A 22,267-nucleotide genomic window follows, 5' to 3' on the forward strand; every position below is an offset into this window, starting at 1 on the left:
TCAGAACTCCAGAAGGAATCAACCCTCACAACATCTTGATTTCACACTTTTGGCCTCTTGAGCTGTGGGAGAATAAATTCCCTTGCTTTAAGCCACCCAGTTTATGGTAATTTGTTACAGCAGCCACAGGAAACCAACACACCTCCCAACGCAAGCTTCGATACCCACTTCCATCCAGAGCTCCCTTTCATCTTAGCCTCATTTGCAGCTGGGGTATAATTATACACTCCTACCAGCGAAACTTAAGATTTAAATAAACTTGGTGCTCACTTGATGCTGACCTTTGAAAGGGGTTGCCCTTGATGTCAAAAGATCATAAGTAGCTGGAAGGACCTGGGGTGCCAATGGGCAGGTGATTTTGTTTTAAAGATTAAGACATAGAAGACATTGAACAAGACCCCTGAGAACAAACCTCTAAACACCGGAGGGATTTTACATGTCAGGCTCACTGTCCCCACTTTCCTGGTAACCAGCTGGGTGTCATGGTGGGGTTCCTCTGATGGTGGGGGTGTGGCATGAATGCCCAGCTTTGCTGGGTCAGTGAACAAGCTCTGGAGCCTCGGTGCGACAGGACAGAGGTCTCTGTCCAGCTCACACTGAGGCCAGTGCTGGCAGAACAACTGGGCTCTCCTGGCAGAAGTGACTCAGGCCCAGGCTGCTCCACCAGGAACCTCAGTGGAGTCATTGGGTTCAGTCAGCAGAGGGGAACGAGAGTGTGGAGAAGGGTTATGTTCTTGAAACCGGTGCATTTTCACTCAGGTTACACTGGGAAGAGTCAGTGGCATGGCCCCATGTCAGTCCATACACATGAGAGAAGAGAAGGAACAGGAAGGTGGGCGGTAGGGAGTGGGCATAGGCACAGGCTTTGGCCATTCTTGAGAGGTTGCATTACCCACCATGCAGCCAGCAGCTGTCCTGAGGCCAGCCAAGTATCTATCTTAATCATTCTGTAAATTATACGGATCCACTTGGACCCCAGGGAGGTCATGACTACTGAGGAGTGTCCTGGAAATGTGATGGATTGAGTCTCAGGTCCCTCAGTAAGTCTCCTGAATACCTGGGGCCACACCAGCAATAAGCTGGTATTGCTATGTCCCACTCAGTACCATGTGCCGGCAGAGGCCATGGCAGCATCCACTCCATGGAGGCAGTTCTGTGCATCTTCCGGGTCCTCTCCTGGCACAAGCATGCATTTCCCCAGGTGCTGTTCACCAGATACACTGGATCCAGTAGCCATGAGTGCGGGTTGTGTATTACAGCCCACCTCCTGGGATACTGAGACCATGGCTTCTGTCCTTGTTGCTAATGCAGTCCGCAGAACAGCACCCTCAGTGTCACCAGGGAGCTGGTTGAAATGCAGACATCTGAGCCCCACCTTGACTGATAAGTGATATTTTGCATTTTGGCAAGTCCCTGGGGAGTCCTGTGCACATCACACTGTGAGAAGCAGTGATCTAGAGAATGTGTTCATTCCAGAGCACATTGACAAGGTGGTGGATTAATGCCTAACTGGAATATCTGTCATTATCTTAAAAAGGAACCAGACAGACAAGAGTCCAGTGACCTTGGGAGGATGGAGAGACAGCAGCCTATGAGTACAGTGAGGAAGAGCAGCTCACAAACTCCAGGGTCGGTATCCTTTTCACAGGCTCCCGAGTCCTTGAATAAATGAGAATTGTAATGTGGTCCCTCCTAGGAGTATGGATGTGTCAAATGTACTTACGTGTGGATATTCAAGCACTTAAATTTGAGCAAAAGCCTAAAATTAGGATGAGGGCCCTGAGTTTACTGTCAGACTGGTAGCAAAGCAGTAAACAGTGATGCTTAAGTGCTGTTCTGGAAGCAATCCATATTTCTGGGGGGTGAAAACTGAAGATCTGAAAAAATGGAAGAAGAAATAGGAGGAATTATGCATCAGCATCAGGCTGGTTCTTGTTCAACTCTGGGTTTACCAATGCAAACCGCAAATGTGCTGTCATACCCACAAGCCCAGTGGTGGCAGTTGAAGGAGGTAAAAGCAGCTCAAATGTCACCCCATTAATAACTCAGTTAATATGCTTGGGATGCCGTTTTCCTGGACTGTAGAAGTCTAGCAGTACAAGAAGAGTGAGCTGATGGTACAAAAGGTAAACTCTAATTTATCATTTTATCAGCTGGATAGTGTGTTAATAAGTATCTTTGAGAATGGCTACAACTACCTATTAGATAAGCTATTAATTTGGGGTTTTTGTTTTGCAACTTTATAAACTGAGATATGCTTCTTGTTGGTTTTAAAGTGGACAATTCTGTGGTTTTAATATACTAGTATTCAGTGTTGTGTAACCATTACAGTTATCTAATTCCAAAGCATTTCACCATCCAAGACTAACCCCATATCCACTGGCAGTCACTCCCATGCCCCCACCCCCTGCCAACCACTATTCTACTTTCCGTCTTTATGGATTTGCTTATTCTGGTTTTCCCACAGGGACAGAACCATATGATCCATGGCCTTTTGTGTCTGGCTTCTTTCACTTAGCACAATATTTACAAGGTTCATCTACATTGTAGCATGAGTCAGTACCATGGCCAGCGTCTTCCTGGGGATTCTTACTTGCATGCTTTCTAGGCTGATCTGGGCGCCCCCACCCCTGACACATGTCGTCGCTCCCCCTCCCCCCCACTGTCTTGGAGGGACCAGAGTAATGTTGCTCAGGTCAAGGCTTTCTGGGGCCCCAGTGTGGTGCAAAACCAATGTCTTACAAGAAAAGCAGGCCCCCAGGACACTGCAGCTCCACCAAATCAGGTCCTGTGATGTATAGGCCCCCAGGTAAGTGGTGTGCATGTTAGATTTGAGAGGCATTGGTTTGCAGAGCTTGCAATCCGGACCACCCACCACGTGCCAGGCTCTGGCTCTGGGCTCTGCAGGGCTGTGCAGGGTCAGACTGTTCAGGCTCAAATCTTCACTGTACTTGGTGGCTCTGTGACCCTGACAAGACACCCAGCATCTTCAAGCTTGTTTTTGCATCTGTGAAGTGAAAGTAATGATAAAAAAATAGTCCCTGTCCCATAATGTTCATTACAACGTTTAAATAGGATATCTGGCTGATGTGTTTAGTTCAGTGCTTGACACTCCATAAGTGGTCAGCAATTATAAGTGTAATTATCTATCTACCTATTTACCTGTCTGTCTGTTGAAGGTGCAGGCAGGATGGACATACCTTTGACTTGTAAAGTGCAATCACGTGTTCACCGTTAGAAGAATGAGAATTCTTTCTACAAATGGCAGAAATAAGGAGGCTTATTTTTCCCAACAGTCGCCTCATGGAAACACCCACCAAGGTTTTATGTCCTTCTCAGACTCTCTGCTTGCCTTTGCTAAGTCTTCCTTGGTTCACTCCTTGTGAGTTGAAAGTGTTCTTACAAGTGAAGATGGAGAGGGAGCAGCAAAGTGGGACTTGTCCGTAACAGGACAATGGAGCATGCCTGCAAGTGAGCCAGCATCACAGGGAGAAAGGGCACCGTCCACGCAGGACACGCAGCCTCTGTGAGGGTCCAGAACTGCCTGGCTGGTTGCACAGTTCTTTCTCATCTTTGGGATCACCGGGAGGACAGGCGAGGCAGGGACTGTCAGTCTCTCTGCGTATATGGGGCATCTAGGTTAAGCAAGGTTAGATGGTCAGTCAACATTGCACCCCAAGGCAGGTACACTCCCCCACCCCAGTGCTACCTACTGGGGTGTATAAGTGCCCTGTACCAGAGGGGCATTGCCCAAGCATATTATTTCTTGAAAAGAAAATCGGAAATAAAATGCTTTAAGGACAGAAGCTGGTGCAGAGGGATTGAGCTAGACACTGGAATGTGTTCCCTAAGGAGGACGTGGGACCAGCTGTTTTGGCCTTCCTGCTGATCCTACCTGCCCAAAGGACTAGGAAACAGACAACTCCGCAAGGGGTCAGGGCAGGAGGAGAAAATGAATGAGGCGAGATGCAGCGCTTGGGGACAGGCCTGTCCCTGAGTGAGTTCTCAGGAAGGAGGAGCTGAAGAAAGGCGGCTCCTGTCAGGAGGGTGGCGCTGCCCACTGGTGACAGTTTCCTTCCCATCTGCCTGGGTTCTGGGTCCTACGTTCCTTCCGCTGCAGAGCCTCCCTCTCAGTGAGCAGCAGGCTGGAGGCACTCTGAGCGGGGCCTCTGGCTTCACCAGGCTTCACCTGGACTCCACCCTCACAGTGACTGACCCCAGAAGAGGTGATCTAATCTTCTCGCCTCCATTTCCTCATCTGCCAGTGCACAAGCATCCACTGATTAATTTACTTGATGAATGAATTGATCTCAAGGAAGGAAAAGGAGATCGAGCAGATAAAGCACTTAGTGTGGTTCCTAACCCACATTAAGTGTTCACTAAAGGTTAGCAATGGCTCTTATCATAATTTCCCAGGACTAAGTCAGAGTAGAAATCTGTAGAACTGTATTTAACATGACTACATGCTAATTTAAAATTTTATAAAATTGATTTTTAGAGAGACAAGAAAGGAAAGGGAGAGAGAAACATCCATCTGAGAACAAAACATTGATCAGCTGCCTCCTGCATGCTCCTACCAGGGGTGGAGCCAAAAACCCAGACATGTGCTGTGACCGGAAATGGAAGGGCAACCTTTTGATGCACGGGTCAGTGCCCAACCACTGAGCCACACCGGCCAGGGTGACTATATTAATTTTAATTAATACACGCAAAGAGATGCTTGTCCTCTTGAACCCATGCTTTAACTTTGGATATTTCTTTGGCTGTTTCTTTCATGCAGGGCTGTCACGTTCTGAGAACACAGTCACCATGACAGCCATTAGCAGGAGGTAAGGCCTAGAGTGGCCCCTCAGGTCCTTCCCTTCCAAGAAAGCCAGCTCATGCTCTGCAGACTTAGGAGTGAAACCACAGAGCTCTTCCTTTCTCACTTCTCATCTGGGTGGAGACACAGATGTCACCCTCTCAGAAACCCTCTGTGCAATTTCCTCTCAGAAACTAAAGCAGCCTGCTCCCCATCAGAGGTCGTGCAAAACTCATGCATGAAGTGCTCCAGCATCTGGGCCAGTTCTATGTGAAACAGGTGTCAGCTGAGCCAGGGGGTGCCAGAAGGAGAAGCTGTTTTAAGTGAACATGGATGAAGCATCTATTTCAGAACAGAGATACCTTCAGAGCTTCTGAGATGGAGAATTTGGTTTCTGGGGGGCAAATGCCAAATTGTGGGCATCAGGAACACATGTGGATGCAGAAAAGGAAAGGGAAAGATAAAGTGATAGGCAAGAGCCATGACATCAGGGAGGGTCAAGGTCTGGGCCAAGTTCTCTCCTCACTCTTCATCATGCCAGGCCTGTTATCTTCTGCTTTGGGCACATCATTTGTCCTTCCATGGTGCCACATGATTGTGACATCAGCACAGTCTATGATGTTGGTAACAGGATTGTTTCAAGAGCACAAGCTCTGGAGACAATGTGAACGCACATAACCTTACACATGAGGAAGAGCTAAAAGCTCAGAGGGGAAGTTCAGATTGGGGAAAATGCTTACGACTACAGTTAGTCTCCTCCATTATTAGAGGTCAGAGTGATGGGCCATTTGGGGTTATTCACCTTGAAAACAAAATGAACAGTATCATCTAATACCAAGTGTCACCTGGCACCTGGCCCCTCAAGGACTGATGTTTTTAAAAAAATATATTTTATTGATTTTTTACAGAGAGGAAGGGAGAGAGATAGAGAGCCAGAAATGTCGATGAGAGAGAAACACCGACCAGCCACCTCTTGCACACTCCCTACCGGGGATGTGCCCGCAACCAACATACATGCCCCCGACCGGAATCGAACCTGTGACCCTTCAGTCCGCAGACCGACGCTCTACCACTGAGCCAAACCGGTTTCGGCAAGGACTGATTTGTTAAACCAAGGTTACACTGACCAAAAAAACAAGGGTTTCAGTTTTTGCTTCTGTTGAGTTCTAGTATTTTTACTCCTAAGTAGTTGTGGTGGTTTTTATAAATGGCTTTTCAAGCATTTTTCAGGTTTCAGTTCTTACAAATCTGTCCCCTTTCGATGCTCTTGAGCATTTGCTTCTCGAGTGATATATGTGAATGATGTAGTCAAGCCTTGTTCATATTGTAAGGGAAATCACTAAGCTCCCCAATGTTTTACTAATGTGTGCACATGTCCACATCCTACAGAGCCACTGCAATGGCTCATCACACAACAGGGATCTCAAAAAACTAATAGGATTTTGTATTTTCCTCTTAATCAAAATATTGAATGGCAAATAATCATCTATAGAATGTCCATTTCCATTCAAGTTTACAACCCAAACAAGTTGACATGAATTAAGTCATTGAAGTATTTACTGAGCACATGCTATATGCTCAGTGTTATGCTAGGCACCAGTTATCAAAGACCTACTCTCTACCATGGAGAGGCTCACAGTCTGAACTCTAGGCACTAGAGAGATGGACTGTCGGGCGACTGAGGGATTCACTAGTCTTCAGTTGAATATCTAATTCGGCTGCCCACAGCTACAGATGAGACCTCGCCAAGGACCAGATTCTAGAGCAGCTGGTTTGACTCCACTCTGGCCTGGACCTGGACCTGGAGTCAGCAGCTCAGGGTTAAGCAGGATGAGGACACCAAACAATTATGAATAAAGGAAGACTGCAGTGACCTCACTTAAAGGCCTGTAGTACGGGCATCATACAATCTACATATCGCGAGCAGCCCATAACTGCTTATCAAGTGCCTGCTCTGCGCCAGGTACTTGATAATCACATCCCATTCGTTATTGTCCCATCCTCCCACAATCATCACAATCCCACTTTACAGAAGGGGAAACTGAGGCTCAAAACTTCAGCAAAATCATGAGTCAGAATTTGGATTAGATCTTTTTGGCTTCAGAGTGAAGACACAACCATCACTTAGTTTTGTGGCTTGACGCCCTCCTTTACGAGCTACACATTGAACCTTCAGAGGTCCTATTGCTTCTTACCCAGTGTCTCTCTCTCTTTAGAAAGTGGTCCTTTCCCAAGGGCATGGACAGAGCATGCTGGTCTTAGTGCACCTGCTATTTAAGAGGACTCAAGTCCTTCTGAGGGTTCAAGAGTGGAAGTCACCCCGGTTATCTACAGGGAGGCAGCATCAGAATGACTAACAGTGTTGTCAACCCGTGGGTATTCCCAATTTTACATAATCAGATATTTTTGAAATAATTAACCATCAGGACCTTTACAATAACTGGGAGGCTGGGGATGGGCTAGGCATTGAGGCTATTTTCCTAAAGGATTTGTGAGGACCACTGACAGGCACCAGAAGGTGGACAGGCACCTGTAAGGGTAGAACAGACACTCATACCAAACAAGCAGAGATCATGGATTCAGCCCCAGAACCACCTTCAGACCCGTCCCTCCCGTCAGCAAAGGAGGCCTAGAAAATAGACAGCAGAAACCATCCACAGACAACTTGCCCAAACATTTGCTTGTATAAATAATTTATTTCTGTTCACAGCATCATATAGGCATATAAAAGGGAGTGGGGACAGAAGAGGAAGGATGGATCAAGACAGAACTGTAGCAGTAGAAATGAAAACAGCCAGGAGACACAGTCCCAACACCATGACAGAGAATGGGGGAAGAGAATTGTTCTGAAACAAAGCTGGCCTCCCTGTTTCTGTGAGAAAACACTTCACAAGTTGCTGAGGGGAGACCCACTTCCTCCATGTGATATCCAGGCATCCTCCCCAGGGCAGGAGGTATCCTAGATCCCTGACCGCTAGGTCGGAGGGGACCTCTGGGCTGACACCTCCAAGATGACATGATGTTTGTTCGGAGATGAGATGGGCTATTATAGGTCGAACATTATAGAAATCAACTGAGACTCTTTTAACTATTAGTTGAGACACCACAGGGTTTTACTTTACTACACAATTACTAACAGCTGACTGCACCCTTTTAAGTGTTGAAAGTGCAAGAAAACAAAAATCATTTTGCATCATTTGTAAAGCATGGCAGGATTTGAACAGTGATCTTGAGCCTAAGAATGGTGAGCACGAGAAGGTTACAGTATTTGGCATCTGCAATGTCACAAAATAAATATATTATTCTCTCAATAGTGTGGAACTACCAAAATGTCAAAGTGCTTAAGAAATAGTTGCATGTGAAGAAAATAAAGAAGATGGATTTTTTTTTTTTTTAAATAATTCTATACAGAGTCTTCAATGATGGGACCAGCCCATTTAGAAATCAGTGAATATGCTGTTGATATGTAAACTGAAACCTTGCAGGCTTTTCAACACCGCTTAACTATATTTTCTCTACTGAGTTTCTACAAAAGACCACCATTGGAGGGGTACCAAACACATTGACAAAGGAGAAAAGAAGACGGGGTGCTAGGTTCCTTCTTTCAAAATATCTCATCTAAGAACTGGGTTTCAAACAGGAAGCCAGGAATTCTGTCTCTGGTTCGTAAATGAACTTTCTGAGTGCAATGGACAACAGGCACAACTTTATCATTTGACTAACTCACGTGTTCAAGCACGACCAAGCCCCATTTTAGTAGGCTTCCTTCATAAATTAATTTATGACTGTAGGGGGCGGGGGGAAACACAAAATTCTACCTGTGAACATGATTCAAAGAGGAAATAAACATCCAACAGTAAGCTTAAGTTTCCCTTCTGATACTGTGTCTCAGGGTAAAATGACAGCTTTTGCAAACCAAGACTCAGTCCTGATTATAAAAAAATTTATTTAAATTACATTATTAAAAATACTTCTTCTTTTACTTTATCTTCCAAAGCCTCTTTCAACTACACTGTCAAGTGCAAGGGCACAGGTGACCATAACGTCACACGCTTGCTTTTAATCTCAAGCACCCACTGTGGTTTGCATTTGCTACGCAGGCCAGTTCCCACAAGGATGAATTAGGAAGAGCTTCATCCTGGTAGTTTGCCTTCACTTTTAAATCCATGCAACAAGGTCAGCTTTTACAATAAGGTGGGGTTTTATTTTGTGGTGCATGACACGAAATACTCTAATGACACATTTTAAATAAAATACCTCAACAAGGTAGACCTCAATGAACCCAATTAGAAATTTGAACATCTCGCCACTTGCAGCGTAAAGGGATATAAAAGGGCAAAGTGTTCTTTTTTTTTTTTTCTCCCCTACGGTGAATATTTCTAAGGTGAGCATTCATTTGTATAAGTTTTTTTGTTTTTGTTTTTGTTTAATATGTCTGAAACCAAAACCCATCATCGGGCGGTTAGCATGAGACATCCCTTGTAAAAAACCATCTTGCAATTCAGCACACATCTGCAGCGGGTGTGCTCACACAAACCAACCAGTAGGCTAAGGGAACTTAAGATTCCACACATATGAGTCTAGACATTTATGTCAACGACACAGTACAGAGGGAGGTCCCTGTGTCCACACACACATCCATCCAGCATTTACATCCAGAGCCTTACTTACCCTTTAGACACCTTTCGCTAACCTGCAAACAGTAAATGCATCATTTGCCACCACCTCCAACAGTTTTTATTTATTTATTTATTTATTTTTTATTGGTCTCTTTGTGTGATAATGACCTACACATGGACAGGTCCAAACCATCTGGATGATGTCTGAATTCCAGGCTGAAAAGTGGTTCTCAGCAAAACTGGTTCCGTAGCCACCACAAATCACCAGGAGAGGGGCATCTTGGGGCCATTCCCTCAGCCAAGGTTGGTGAAGCACCCCATGCCCTGGGGCTGGGTATTGTTCCAGGCAGTCCTCTGATAGCCCAAACCACCATGTCGTCTGAGCCCAGAGCAGGGCAAGTGAAATTTCAACAGGGTCCTGCCCTGTGACACAAAATTATCCGGCTTCCACCGCGCCCGTGGATGCAAGGAGTGGTGGTTCCCCCAGCGTCTCCCACTGCCAACATGCCCCCCACCTGGGGACACCCAGGGTTCTGGGAGTTGCAAACCTCAGGTAACTCACAGGTGAGGGCGGGGCAGCCTGAACTTCTGGCCCTGCCGGGGTAGGAAGAAATCGCTTTTGTTTCTGATATCTGAGCCTTCCACATGGGCCAGGAGGGCGGCGGGCGGCTCAGGCACGTCCACCCAGGGCGGGCTCCCACCCACCCCATCAGGGAGCTCTGGCATCCAGACAAAAGGTCCCCTGAGCTGGGGTGGGAGCAGGTGGAGGGCAGGCTGGCAAGTCGGCCTGCACACCCAGGCGAAGTCAGTAATCCTGCATCCGGGTGCAGAGATTCCATGTTAAAAATTGGAAGCATCGCTTTGGTTCGCTGTCTTTGTTCGCGGACGCGGGTTCTCGCACATCCATCCATTCATTCCCGCCTGACTCACTGGCTCACTCCCTCCCACCCCCTCTCCTCTCTCCCGAGCGCCGCCGGGCACATTACCGCTTCTTCTTCTGCTTGAGGGACTTCCTGCGTTTCAGGATCATCTCATAGAGCTTGTCCATGCCCTCGGTGAGGCCCTCGCCGATGATGGCGCACGCCGGCTGGACGTGGTAGGTGGTGGCCGGGATGAGCTCGTGCAGCGCCAGCTGCTTCTCGATCTCGGCCACCGGCAGCGACTTGGGCAGGTCCTGCTTGTTGGCGATGACCAGCAGCGGGGTGCCCTGGTTCTCGGCGAACTTGGTCACCTTGTGCAGCTCCGTCTTGGCCTCCTCCAGCCGGTCCACGTCCACCGAGTCCACCACGTAGATGATGCCGTCCGTGCAGCGGCTGTAGGACTTCCACAGCGGCCGCAGCTTCTCCTGGCCGCCCACGTCCCAGAAGTGGCAGCTGATACCTTTGGCGGTGCCGTTGCTCAGCTTGATCTTCTCCGTGTTGAAGCCGATGGTGGGCACCGTGTTCACGAACTCGTTGAACTTGAGCCGGTAGAGCACCGTGGTCTTGCCGGCCGAGTCCAAGCCCAGCATGACGATGTGCAGGGACTGGAAGGCCGAGATGTTGGAGGAGATGTTGCCCATGGCTCCTCGCTGCGGCGCCGGCCACTGCGGCTGCGGCTGCGGCGGGAGGGCGCCGCCCGCCCCCGAGCGGTGAAGGGCCCGCCGAGGCCCGAGGCACCTGAGCTCCTCCGCCCGCCGCCGCCCTGCGCGGCGACCTGCCCGGCCTCCGGGGCGCACGGCTCGGCGCGCTCACACGCCGCGGCCCCCCAGCCCGCGCCGGCCCAGCATCGCGTCACTCCCTCCGGAGGGCTTTTGTCTCCTGCAAAGCCGCCTCTGGGGCTGCGGTGCGGGCTGCTCGCTCCCGAAGCCCTCCTTCCTCCGGCCCGGCTCGCTCTGGGTCTTCCTCGGGCCGCACCCGCACGCTCGCTCGCTGCCCGGCTCTTCTCCGCCGCTGGCTCTCCGGGCTCCGGCAATCGCCTCTGCCCTGGGCGGCGCTGCGGGCCGCTCCCGCTCCGGCTCCCACTCCCGCTCTCGGGGCGCGCCTTGGAGGCGCAGGCGGGGGCGCGGGCTTCCCCAGGCGTCGCTGCTGCCTCTGTCCCCGCAATCCCCGCGCCGCCGCTACCGCCGCCGCCACCAGCCTGCAGCGGCGGGAGGCGCCCGGCTCCGCCCCTCGTGGCCCCGCCCCCGCCGGCCCCGCCCCCGCCGCGGCCCGAGGTGGGGTGCGGGCTTCTCCGCCCCCCGGGCCGTTTTCGCGCCCTTTGGAGCGTTGGGAATCGCCCCCTTGGTGATCCCCCTCCCCTACCGCGCCCAGACAATGGGCCCGGAGCTATCTGTTCTTTCAGGCCGGCTGACGCATCTTTTAAAAATAGCTCCGGGCTCCCGGAACTCCCTGCCCCCGTCCCCTCCCCCCCCCTCCCCCCAGTCCCCCAACCCCGGCCGGAGACGGCCCCGCGGGGCCACAGCCGGAGGGGGCGGGCGGCACCGCCTGCTTCGGAGAGCGGGTTCTGGGTTCCCGCTCTGCAGGCGCTGCCGCCGCCGAGGGCAGCGTATGCCCAGGGAGTGGGAAGCGCCCGGGGTGGGGTGAGAGTGCCCCCTGGGGAATTAGAGGCGCAGGGTCAGGTCTCCAGCCCCCAGGAGAAGGGGAAGGAGGGCGCTGGCTTCAGTGAACCACCAGCCTGCACCCCGAGCGCGCCCCTGTACCCAGCGTGGGCACGTTTCCACTCAGACACCCTTTGCCATGTCCTGGACCCTGGTCTTTCCAAGCCCTGGCTCGCTTTCCTGCCTGCTCTGCAGAGAGCTCCACCAGGCCACCGCGCACGGGAGGGTGGCCCCAGTCTGTGCCTAGGGTGCCCTGAGGCCCAGCTTTTCCAGCATTTGCACCTTAGGCTGTGGTGGTGGTGGTGTGTGTGTGTGTGTTTGTGTGTGGAGGGGTGGGGGAGGAAGGAGATAGGACACTTGATCTCCAGATAACTCAGACAACTCATCATTCCAGACAGTCCCTTTGGCTGCCTTATTTTGTTCCCACCAACCATGCTGACATCCCAGGTCAAACGTTAGCATCTCACCCTACTTTGAGAACCGAGAAGCACCTGCCCACAGGGGAACCATTCTCCCTGCACCTGGGATTTAGATGCACTTGGGGACTGAAACAAAGTAGGTCCACAGTTTGGAGTCCCTGGCACCAGAGGTTACAAACACCAATGTGGGCCCCTGGTTCCATCTCCTCTCAGTCCAATGCAGCGGTTTTATTCCGGTTTGTAAACACCTAACAAATGCACATTCTCTCTGGATACAGAGGAACCAGTGCATTATGGGAACACACAGACCCGAGGGAGGAGAGGCCACCAGCAGGAGCACCGTCATATCTGCTCAATTCCCACTTAGGAGCAGGGTTGAAAATGATAACTATTTAGGAGTAAAGCCCCACATTTTACAGGCATGCTTTCCTTTCCCGCCTTCCTTTCACAGGCCGGGATAAGATATATATCGATTGATATATGACTTTGTTGGTACTGAAACAGGTGAGACCACTTCTGTGGACAACTGGACAAGCCATCCTATCTTTGGAATTCCCATGGGGGCAGCAGCCATTGCAATCATCTGCCCTCCAGAGTGGGTCCAGGGACGGGGAATGTAATGTCAGGACTGGAAATGGACTTGAGGGTTATTCTGTCCAACCAGACAGAGGAGGAAACCGCAGTCCAGTGCTGCTTTTCACTTTGCCAAGGTGGAATCTAGATGCTGAGGACCTGCCCCTAGCCCAGTGGTATTGGTGTCTAGGGCTGAGGGCCTGCCCGCTCTCTTTCTCACTTCACCCACACTCCAGGTTAATTTAATAGGAAATGAAGTTGTAAGCAACCCGAATTAAGTGGCAAAAGACAGAAATTCAACTCCAAATGAGTTAGACACGCATGGAAGCATATTCACCGGCATATTTGAAAAGGTCATGATTCAGGCATGGCTGGATCCAGGAGCTCAAACAAAGTCTTTAGACCAGATGTCTCTTCATTTCTTCTGTTGCCTTCCGTATTGATTTGTTTTCCTATTGGCGCTCCTGGACTCACATCCTCAGTTTATATCCTAGAGCCATGGTTGGCAAACTGCGGCTTGCGAGCCATATGCAGCTCTTTGGCCCCTTGAGTGTGGCTCTTCCACAAATTACCACAGCCTGGGCGAGTCTATTTTGAAGAAGTGGTGCTAAAAGAAGTTTAAGTTTTTTAAAAAAAATGGCTCTCAAAAGAAATTTCAATCGTTGTACTGTTGATATTTGGCTCTGTTAACTAATGAGTTTGTCGACCACTGTCCCATTAACTGTGACAAAAGCCAGAGGACACATTCCTTTGGCCTTCCTGGCCCACCCCTGGACCATGCATTTCTGCCCAGAAGGATCGAACACTGGGGTAGGTGTGGCCCAGGGAACAGGGGGAGTGGTTCCCAAAGAAGAATCAGGCATCAGTTCCCAAAAGGCAAATGGTAGTGAGCACTCAAGAAGAAAGATGTCAGTGTGATTTATATGGTTGTTTTGATTATTGGGAGCCCTGGAAGACAGTTTTTGTGTTTTTGTAGTGATTTTCTTTGCTTTCTTCAAGGCCTACCCATTGATAGCACCTCCTCATTAGACTGTTTCTCCTTCCGCCTTCCTCCATGCCCCAGGCAGGGCCCCTGCTGGGTGGTAGTCCCAGATGGAACTTTGACGAGTAGCCTGGAAACTGGGCATTTGGAAAGACACAGATCAGACAGGGACCCTTTTGACCTGGCTCCCACAAATGATCTTGATATAGGGCTCATTTCCCTCTAGTCAGGTCTTGTTTTTGTTTTAATAGTAGTGGGAGGGAAATGTTTTAGTAAAACACCTGACATGTTTTCTTGGTGCCGTACAGATGACTGCCAACAGTGGTTTTGACTGCAGCTCCCACATTTTGCTCCCCCATGGTGGGTTTTAGCAATCCAAGAGCTACCTATTGTCCAATAGAAAAAGCAGAGTCATAGACATTGATAGAGCCTCCCAGAGCAGAGCAGAGCAGAGCCATTCAACAGCAACTCAACATAATTGAATGGTAACCACTCTGCATTCTAATTTCACTCACCAGGTGGTAAGCTGATTTTACAGTTGGTAATTTAACTTATTTCCCATAAAAATGTCATCCGGCTCAGTCAACTTTCAAATATGAATTGAAATTGAGAAACACTGGAGTGATGAAAAGGAAAGTCATGTTTACCTCTATGTCAGAAATGCGAGGCCCACTTAGAACCCATTTCTACATGGACTTGGTATCATGGCTGACGGTCTGCGCTCTGTCAACAGACTGGGTGGGTGCCTTGTGGTTCTCACCGCATTCTAGTCATGTGGCAATGCCCAGCTCACTGTTTCTCAAACTTCCCATTTTTAAAATGTATCTAACACTCGTGGTGGTTGTGACGAACAAATGACATAATACGTGTCAAGTGTTTGGCACAGTGCCTGGCGGACAGTAAGTGCTCAGTAAGCATTGGCTGTGATAACTGCAAAGAAACCACTTTGGTACTATAGTACACAGTCATAGGAGTAGTGATGCCCACTCCCAGTTGGCATGTGTTCCACTGGGTGGAAAATATTGGCTGCATGTGCTGCTTTCTTCATTTTAATTAATCAGAAGACATTTCTCAAAGAATAATGTGTGCTGTGTCTTGCCTGAGATGAGTTTCACTTCCAGCAGCAGCAATATTTCAGCTCCTCTTCCTTCTCTTCTGCATCAAGATGACTTTACACCCGGAAAAGGACTCAATTAGTTTGAATTAAACAGAATGCAATTGAATCCTGAAATATTATCTCCCCCCCCTCCCGCCCCTTGAAGGGCTTAGAAATAAAGTGTGCTGCCTATTGAAGTGACTTTTGAGTGCATCTAGTGAACAGAGCAATGCATCCCATGGTTATTATCTTTGAGTTATTAAGACTAGTAAGAAGCAAAGGTGAACGTCCCATCCCCAGGTGAGTGTGGGTAAGGATACAGATCAGAACCCGGTCATGGGAGTCCACCAGCACGCATAGGAGAGAGATTATTTGCGCTCTCTGATTGGCTCCCTGGGTTCAGGTCCACTGCCCTGTGCTTAGCTGTTATAATACAGGAGTGCCCTCTACTGAGCTTCTTGTATAATGGATGAAGGCCTCTACAGGGGTAAATTTCCCTTGTGAATGCTCAGTCCATATTGAACAAATGAATGGATAAACAACTCCCTGATCTGATGCTCTGCCTGGATCTGTGAGACCAAGTCTCTTAAATACCCACTTGTTAAGCTGAGAAAGTGCTTTTGTTGGGGCTCAGAGCTTGGAGATGTTAATTCTCCAACGCAGGCTCGGGTCTTGTCTGTGTGGCCAGTGCAGAACAGGAGGGTGACTGGCCAGAAGAGAGGAGCAGAAGCCTGCAGAGCACGGAGGGGTTTGACCAGGAAAGCCATTCAGAGAATCACAAATTGATGGAAGAGAGAGGGAGTCAGCATCCAGGAAACCCAGCTGAGATTAGCGATGGAAAGAAATCAATCTTTGCATCTTATTTAGTGGGCAGGCGAGGCAGCCAGAAATGGAGATGGGACCAGAAGTGAAGAATAAAGGAGGCCAGTTGGACAAGGAAAGCAATGAGGCCTGGAGGGCCGGAGCTAGGGGTCCAGGATTGAAATTCTTTGGCTGATGGGAGTGTTTCCTTAACGAAGAGCTCACCCACACCCCCAGAAATCTTGGGGAGTGCAGGATGGAATATGGCTCTGTCATTGGGCAGTCTCGGCATTCCAGGTGAAATGCCAGCCCCAGGCAATTTGCTCTATAAGCTGTGGTAGGGGGCAGGACTAAAGGGACTAAAAGACGCTGCTTCCAAGGGGAGTTTTGTGGATGGTGCAATCGATTTTGCTGGAGTCAGATATCAATCTGGGATGTTGATGCTTTTGTTTTATTTGAGTGGCCCAAAGACTGAATATAAAAGGGATCCACTACTCTATTGTCCATTCAAGTTTATGATTTTAATGAAAAATAAAAACCAGACAAACAAAAAAAATCCTATTTCTTTCTTCCTTCCTTTCTTTCTTTCTTTCTTTCTTTCTTTCTTTCTTTCTTTCTTTCTTTCTTTCTTTATGTGTGTGTGTGTGTAGCAACAAGGCTGAAATAACTCAGGTTCTCATTTTTTTCCAACAACCACTACTAGGATCATTTTGTAGTTGTTTCAAATTTTGATTTAAAAAAAACAACATAGTTAATATATTTTTCCCCATTCAAGTCTTCATTTATCAGTTGTTCATCTCAATTACATGTCTGAGATAAGTATGAAAATTTAGAAGTTATTATCTTTTCTATCAATATTATCTCCAGATAAGATTCTTGTATAAGATTGTTTTCAACCTTTCCTTAAAAGCTTAAATTTCATCTCTTAAGTAACTTTTACCAAGGATGTCAAGAACCAAGGTCTACTGATATGACAAAAACAATTCCTTATCAATGCCAGTACCTTTTCAGGTGAACGAGAAGAAAGAGTTTGGTATGCAGAAGTTATTTCTGATTCCTTTAATAATTCAATTACCGTGGTTACATTTCTACTCTAAAAGCTGCAGTGAAGAAAGAGGGGGGGGGGGGGGAGGATAATAAACACCGATTAGAGAGTTCTGTACCCTCAACCAAAAAGTATTTGATGGGAACAGAGCACTTTGGTTTCTCCTCCACCCTCCTCCCCAGGTGAACTAGGATGCCTATTATTTTCATTTAATTAAAACCTCCTTGGCTGGACCCGAGAGAGAGGGACACAATTGCGCTTTTGTGTTTCTTTGAGCCCCGTCGGCTCCTTATTGTGGTGGAGGAGGCAGGGTGTGTTGCCAGCTCTCGCTTCGTCTACTGTGTGGCCGATCACTCAGGACGACTGGTCCTTCTAATCCAACAATCGTTTCTTGTGGGGCTACGCTCTCTGTGAACACAGTCCAAGCATCTGAAGAGCGTTCTTTGGTCGATGGCTGCTGTTAGAGGCACGGCCACCAAAGATGATCATTTCCCCAGGAGTTATCCCGTGCTTATGTAATCCAACACTTTCTTCCATCATCATAGAAAATCCCTTTTACTTTCTTGCTCCTGCCCCCTCTGATCTCTTAAATCTGCTTTCCTAAGGTCACTGGGGACCAAAGGAAAAATCCCAAGGCCCTTTGGTTCCCTTCCTACATGGCCTTTCAACTGGCTCTGCTACTCACTCCATCCTTCTCAACATTTTCCCGTAAGAAAACCAACTGACCCCCAGAAATGCAGGTGACCATCATGCCCACGACTGTCTCCGACTGTTAGCATAGGGAGTGAGATATTAATAGAGAAAGGGAGCAAAGAGAATTAGACATTATTAAGCATAATCAACTAGGAAGTGTACACTTGTTTAGCCAGGAAACTAAAGCTTCACAGACTCCAGGGAATTAGCAATCTTGCCCATCAAGGGAATGAACACCTATCCCTTCCCTCACAGGAGCAGTCTGCCTTTCAGAGCCTGGGTTGTGGGGGAGCAGGGGAAAGTGTTTCTAGGAGGCATGTGCAGTATGAGTCAAGATGGTGACCATACAGGCCAGTCAGTCTAGCGAGGGAGAGAGTAGATTGGTTAGGAGGCGGACCCATTAGAAGCCGTGAAAGCTTGGGAAGTTTATTGGTTCCTTTGAAAAGAGCATCTGCTTCTTCCCAAGCCTGAGATGATATAATCCCAGCCAACAAAGCCTTTCTCTCTCTCTCTCTCACCCAGTAGTGCGCTGGACCCTGTGCACTGGCACATTCTCACTCCATAGCAACCGTGTGGCCTTAGCAGCACCCACCCAGCGGACAGCCAGGCGGACTCCAAACGCAGGCTCCAAGTGGGAGCCTGGGTAGCAGCACATCAACTGCTAGGAACAGGGCTAACTAAGCTAGTTGGACTTGGACTGGGACTGAGACTGCTTAGCAGCTGCCTGCGGCTGCCTCGCAGACCCTAAACACGGGCTCCATCCTGAGTGCAGCCGGGAAAACAAGCTAAGCGAGCTGAATGGCAATAAAGGCTGGACTGGACTGAGCTTTAACATGGACTCTACTTTGGCACAAAAGGTCTGGGTACTGGCGCTATTTTTGGGCCGGATGAAGGCAGGATTGGACTTTTTCCATGGAGGAACAGATGGAGATGGGACATAGAAAACCCAAGGGAAATCCTTTGATTTTGCATTTAGCGCCACAAATAAATCTCATCACCAGACCTCATCCTTCCTTGTGGGTCTCTTGGGAGGTTTTTCTTGCAACACCGTAAGGACCCCACGTCCACCTGCCACAGGGTGGTCACATGTTCAGAGGTACACCACCCTCATGGACTTCCAAACGTGCAGCTACAGCACTATGCTCCCCTCCCCATCTCCCATCATGCCCACTAGACTTTGTTTCATTAGTCACCAGTCCATAGAACCTTGGTGGCCCCCAGTTGTTGGTCTTGGACCTTCCTTTCCTCTGTTTCTCAGCAGTCAATCCCTTTTACCTCTCATGATTTCTCAATATCACCTCCAAGAGCAGCTGAGTGCTGTGTTCACTTGTTGGCATTCCCAGGGCACCCATCCCTTGGAGCTGCAGCCTTCCCTTGTTGCCATTAGACACCCGCTGGACATCAGGAGACTGGGCTGCTGTCCTGTCCTCATCAGCTGCAGTCCCGACATCTGGCCAGCCATTTGGAACTGCCTCTCCCTGTCTCCTGAGTCAGACTAACAGCTACTGGTCGCATCTCCTTTGACCCGGATGCAGCCCTGGGTCCTCTGATTTAGGAGGGGCTGGTTCAGACCAGAGAAGGCAGGGGGACAGAAACCCATCACTCCAGCTGTTTCCCAGTCTGTTCTAGCTTAGGATGAAAAGATAAAGAAAAACAAAACCAAAGAAATGAGAATAAATTTAATTTCTGTGGTGGAAGGAACTCACTACCACTTATTGAATTCTACCTTATTTGTCTAGAGTTTCTTAACTTAATTTCCAGCCTGCTGCTCCCGGACCATGTCTTCATTATATTTTTTATCTGGTGCAAAGTGGGGAAAAGAACTTCATAAAAACAATCCTAGGTTTTTCCTGGCTAAAGAAGTCATAAATTCAAATGTAAAAATTAGGCCTAGACTTTGGGGCAGAGTGGTGATACAAGAAATTAGGATTAAAATCACATGTAGTCACAGGGGCAGAAAGTTAGCTACAGACAGGTGTCTACTATAAAAAGTTGTTTATACTGGCCAGAAATTGGAATGTCCATCAGTAGCAAAATTATTAAATAATCTAAGATACTTCCATGAAATCAAACACTTCAGAGCTAACAAAAGGAATGTGATAAATCTGTGCGTGTTATAATGGTTATGATCACCCGATTGATTTTTAAGAAAGAATAGTACACAAATACTTCAACCTAGATGAAAATTTGTTAGTCTCTGTTTCGTGTGTGTGTGTGTGTGTGTTTGAATGTGTAGGTATGTGAGGATAATATGTAGATATGATATATGTGAGGATTTTCTAAAAAGAAACACAGGAACACAAAAATCTATTGGTAGTGGTTATTTCTGGACAATGGAACTGAGTATGTGAAATGGAAAAGAGACATGTTTCATTGTATACCTCCCATACGGTTTGAATTTACTTTTTATTTGCACAAAAATATCATTTTCATAACAAAGAATGAAAAAAAACAACCACCATTTAGCTAGCGAATGCATGCACAGACAGAAAATGCCTGCATACATATGCAGATTTAAAAGGCCCTTAATTCTGCACTGCGTTCTAGGAAGAATTAAAATAATAAAACCAATTCCCAGAGAATGAATTACTGCACCAGCAAATGTCAAATATCCATAAGTAAGTGCTTCCTGTCTAGAGGCATGTCAGCAGCCTTCAAGCATGACTGAGACAGAGCTAGGGAAGCCCTTCCCAGGGCAAATTGACAGAGAGCATAATTTTCCTTCAGAGCTGCTATTCTGCTACCTCACGGTCAGGCTGGCAAGGTTAAACATCACATTAACGGTTAGAAGCGCTTTCCTGGGAGGTGGAAGTGGGGCGAGGATCAGCTCTTCAGAAACCTTTAACCTCCAGGGAAGGTGTATGCTGCCAACATCCCAAGTTCTTTGCAGGTTTTCAAGTGATTCTCTGCAGGGCCGCCCCTGAAAATAAAACAATGGACTGGCATACGTTCATAATGCCAATGACATTTTGTGCCATTACTGGAAAATATAAAATTCTCTTCTGCTGTGTATGCATGCAAATATCTTTCAGAGCGACATTTAATCTCCATATCATTAGCACTTATCACAGGAAACTCATGGAAAGTAGCCTTCCAGTGGAGTTTCTGCATGTAGGGAAGAAAGCTACTTTCCACAAGGTTTTCTCACACTTTTTGTAATCACTGGGGCAAAACTAAACACAGTAACATTAGATGAGTTTCTTGTGTGAAATAGGATGCCCTTCACTTTTAAAAGATGTATGTTATTTATACATCAGTGTTTATAGCCCAAGGTGTGGGTGTTTTCGATGATGCTAAATGTGTATAATACCAACGGACACTCTTCTTCCCCACAAAACTATCCTTGTAGACCATTTTTAATTTTGACATCTTAATGAAATTGCATGAGGAACTGAAACCTATAGAATAAAATATTGTCATTCAGGGAGCAATGGAGTCTGGCCAGGGTCATCAACCATGTCATTGAGCCTGCTATCGATCATGTCTGCTCATGGCAATTTGACCTTTGCCCTCTCCGTAGTAATTTCAGTAAGCTCATTATTTTTTATTCCTTCTCCAGGCACTGTGAAGACCCAAGCTAAAGAACTTAGTAAGCAAGTTTGATTTACCCAGGATCTGAACATAGTTATTTGCCTCCTTCTCACCATTCTAGAAACTTCTCTCATAGTCAACAATATGTAGAATTGGAAATGTTGTAAGAAAGTCAGAAGACTCTCTAAGCCACCTGCACCTCACGTGTTCTTATAATCAAATTGCTAAAATCATATATATAGTACCTGAGGATATTTTCCCCATTGAATTTGGAGAACATGGATGGAAGGGGGAGACACACAGAGAGAGAAACATTGATGTGAGAGAGACACATTGGTTGGTTGCCTCTTGCACCCAACTGACTGGGGCAGGGGACAAGCCTGCAACCAGGGTACGTGTCTTTGACCAGAATTGAACCCCCAGCCCTTCAGTCCATGGGCTGATGCTCTCACTACTGAGCCATACCTGCTAGGCTTTTACATTTTATTTTAGGTTATTTTTCCTTTTTCTTTTTTTATTAAAGCCATTCTCTTGATAACCACCCTCTGCAACAAAGGGTTAATTTTTAAAAATCGCTGGAAGTAGATCTGGGGTGTATGGATAAGCTCTGAACCAGCATTGAACCAAGCACCTATCAGGAATAAATATTCCAGTACAGATAGCCAAAGAATATTATTTTCATAGTAAATGGTATTTCTTGAAATGTTCTGAACCTTTGTCTTTTCATTCCTCAAGTTCCTTCTAGTGAAGAATCCTCCTAACTTGTTACATGAATTACTGAGCATAAACTATTTTCTTTATATTGGATATGTGGGAAGGTGGTTACCTGTATTAAAGTGTGGCGGATAAACCACCACTCATTTATTCATAAATATGTCTATTAAGATTTTAGGATGCCCAAACCATTTGAGCAGGTGTGTATGGGGTGATAATGGGAGAAATATGTTGACAATATGTCCCAGGCATGAGCCCTCTACTCAGGAAATTTACTGTCTGGTTGGGAGTTAAGTGGTCATCCACTTTGGGGAATCACATCTCTTCCATTTCTCCTCTGTTGCTTGCCTTTCTTCTCACTTTTCCACTCCAACCTCACTCTTTCCTTTTTTCAGATTTCAGTGTCTTCTTCTTC

The 22,267-nt window shown here is 47.5% G+C and overlaps 1 protein-coding gene across 1 annotated transcript; it reads right to left on the minus strand.

Moving 5' to 3' along the window:
- Positions 1 to 7,477: 7,477 nt before the first annotated feature.
- On the minus strand, positions 7,478 to 10,992 carry ARL4C (ADP ribosylation factor like GTPase 4C). The gene has a single exon (XM_036421617.2). The coding sequence runs from the start codon at positions 10,979 to 10,981 to the stop codon at positions 10,403 to 10,405; it is 579 nt and encodes a 192-aa protein (XP_036277510.1). The 5' UTR covers positions 10,982 to 10,992; the 3' UTR covers positions 7,478 to 10,402.
- Positions 10,993 to 22,267: the final 11,275 nt, after the last annotated feature.

Source organism: Pipistrellus kuhlii, unplaced genomic scaffold (genome assembly GCF_014108245.1).
Source record: "Pipistrellus kuhlii isolate mPipKuh1 unplaced genomic scaffold, mPipKuh1.p scaffold_m20_p_7, whole genome shotgun sequence".
Lineage (NCBI taxonomy): Eukaryota > Metazoa > Chordata > Mammalia > Chiroptera > Vespertilionidae > Pipistrellus > Pipistrellus kuhlii.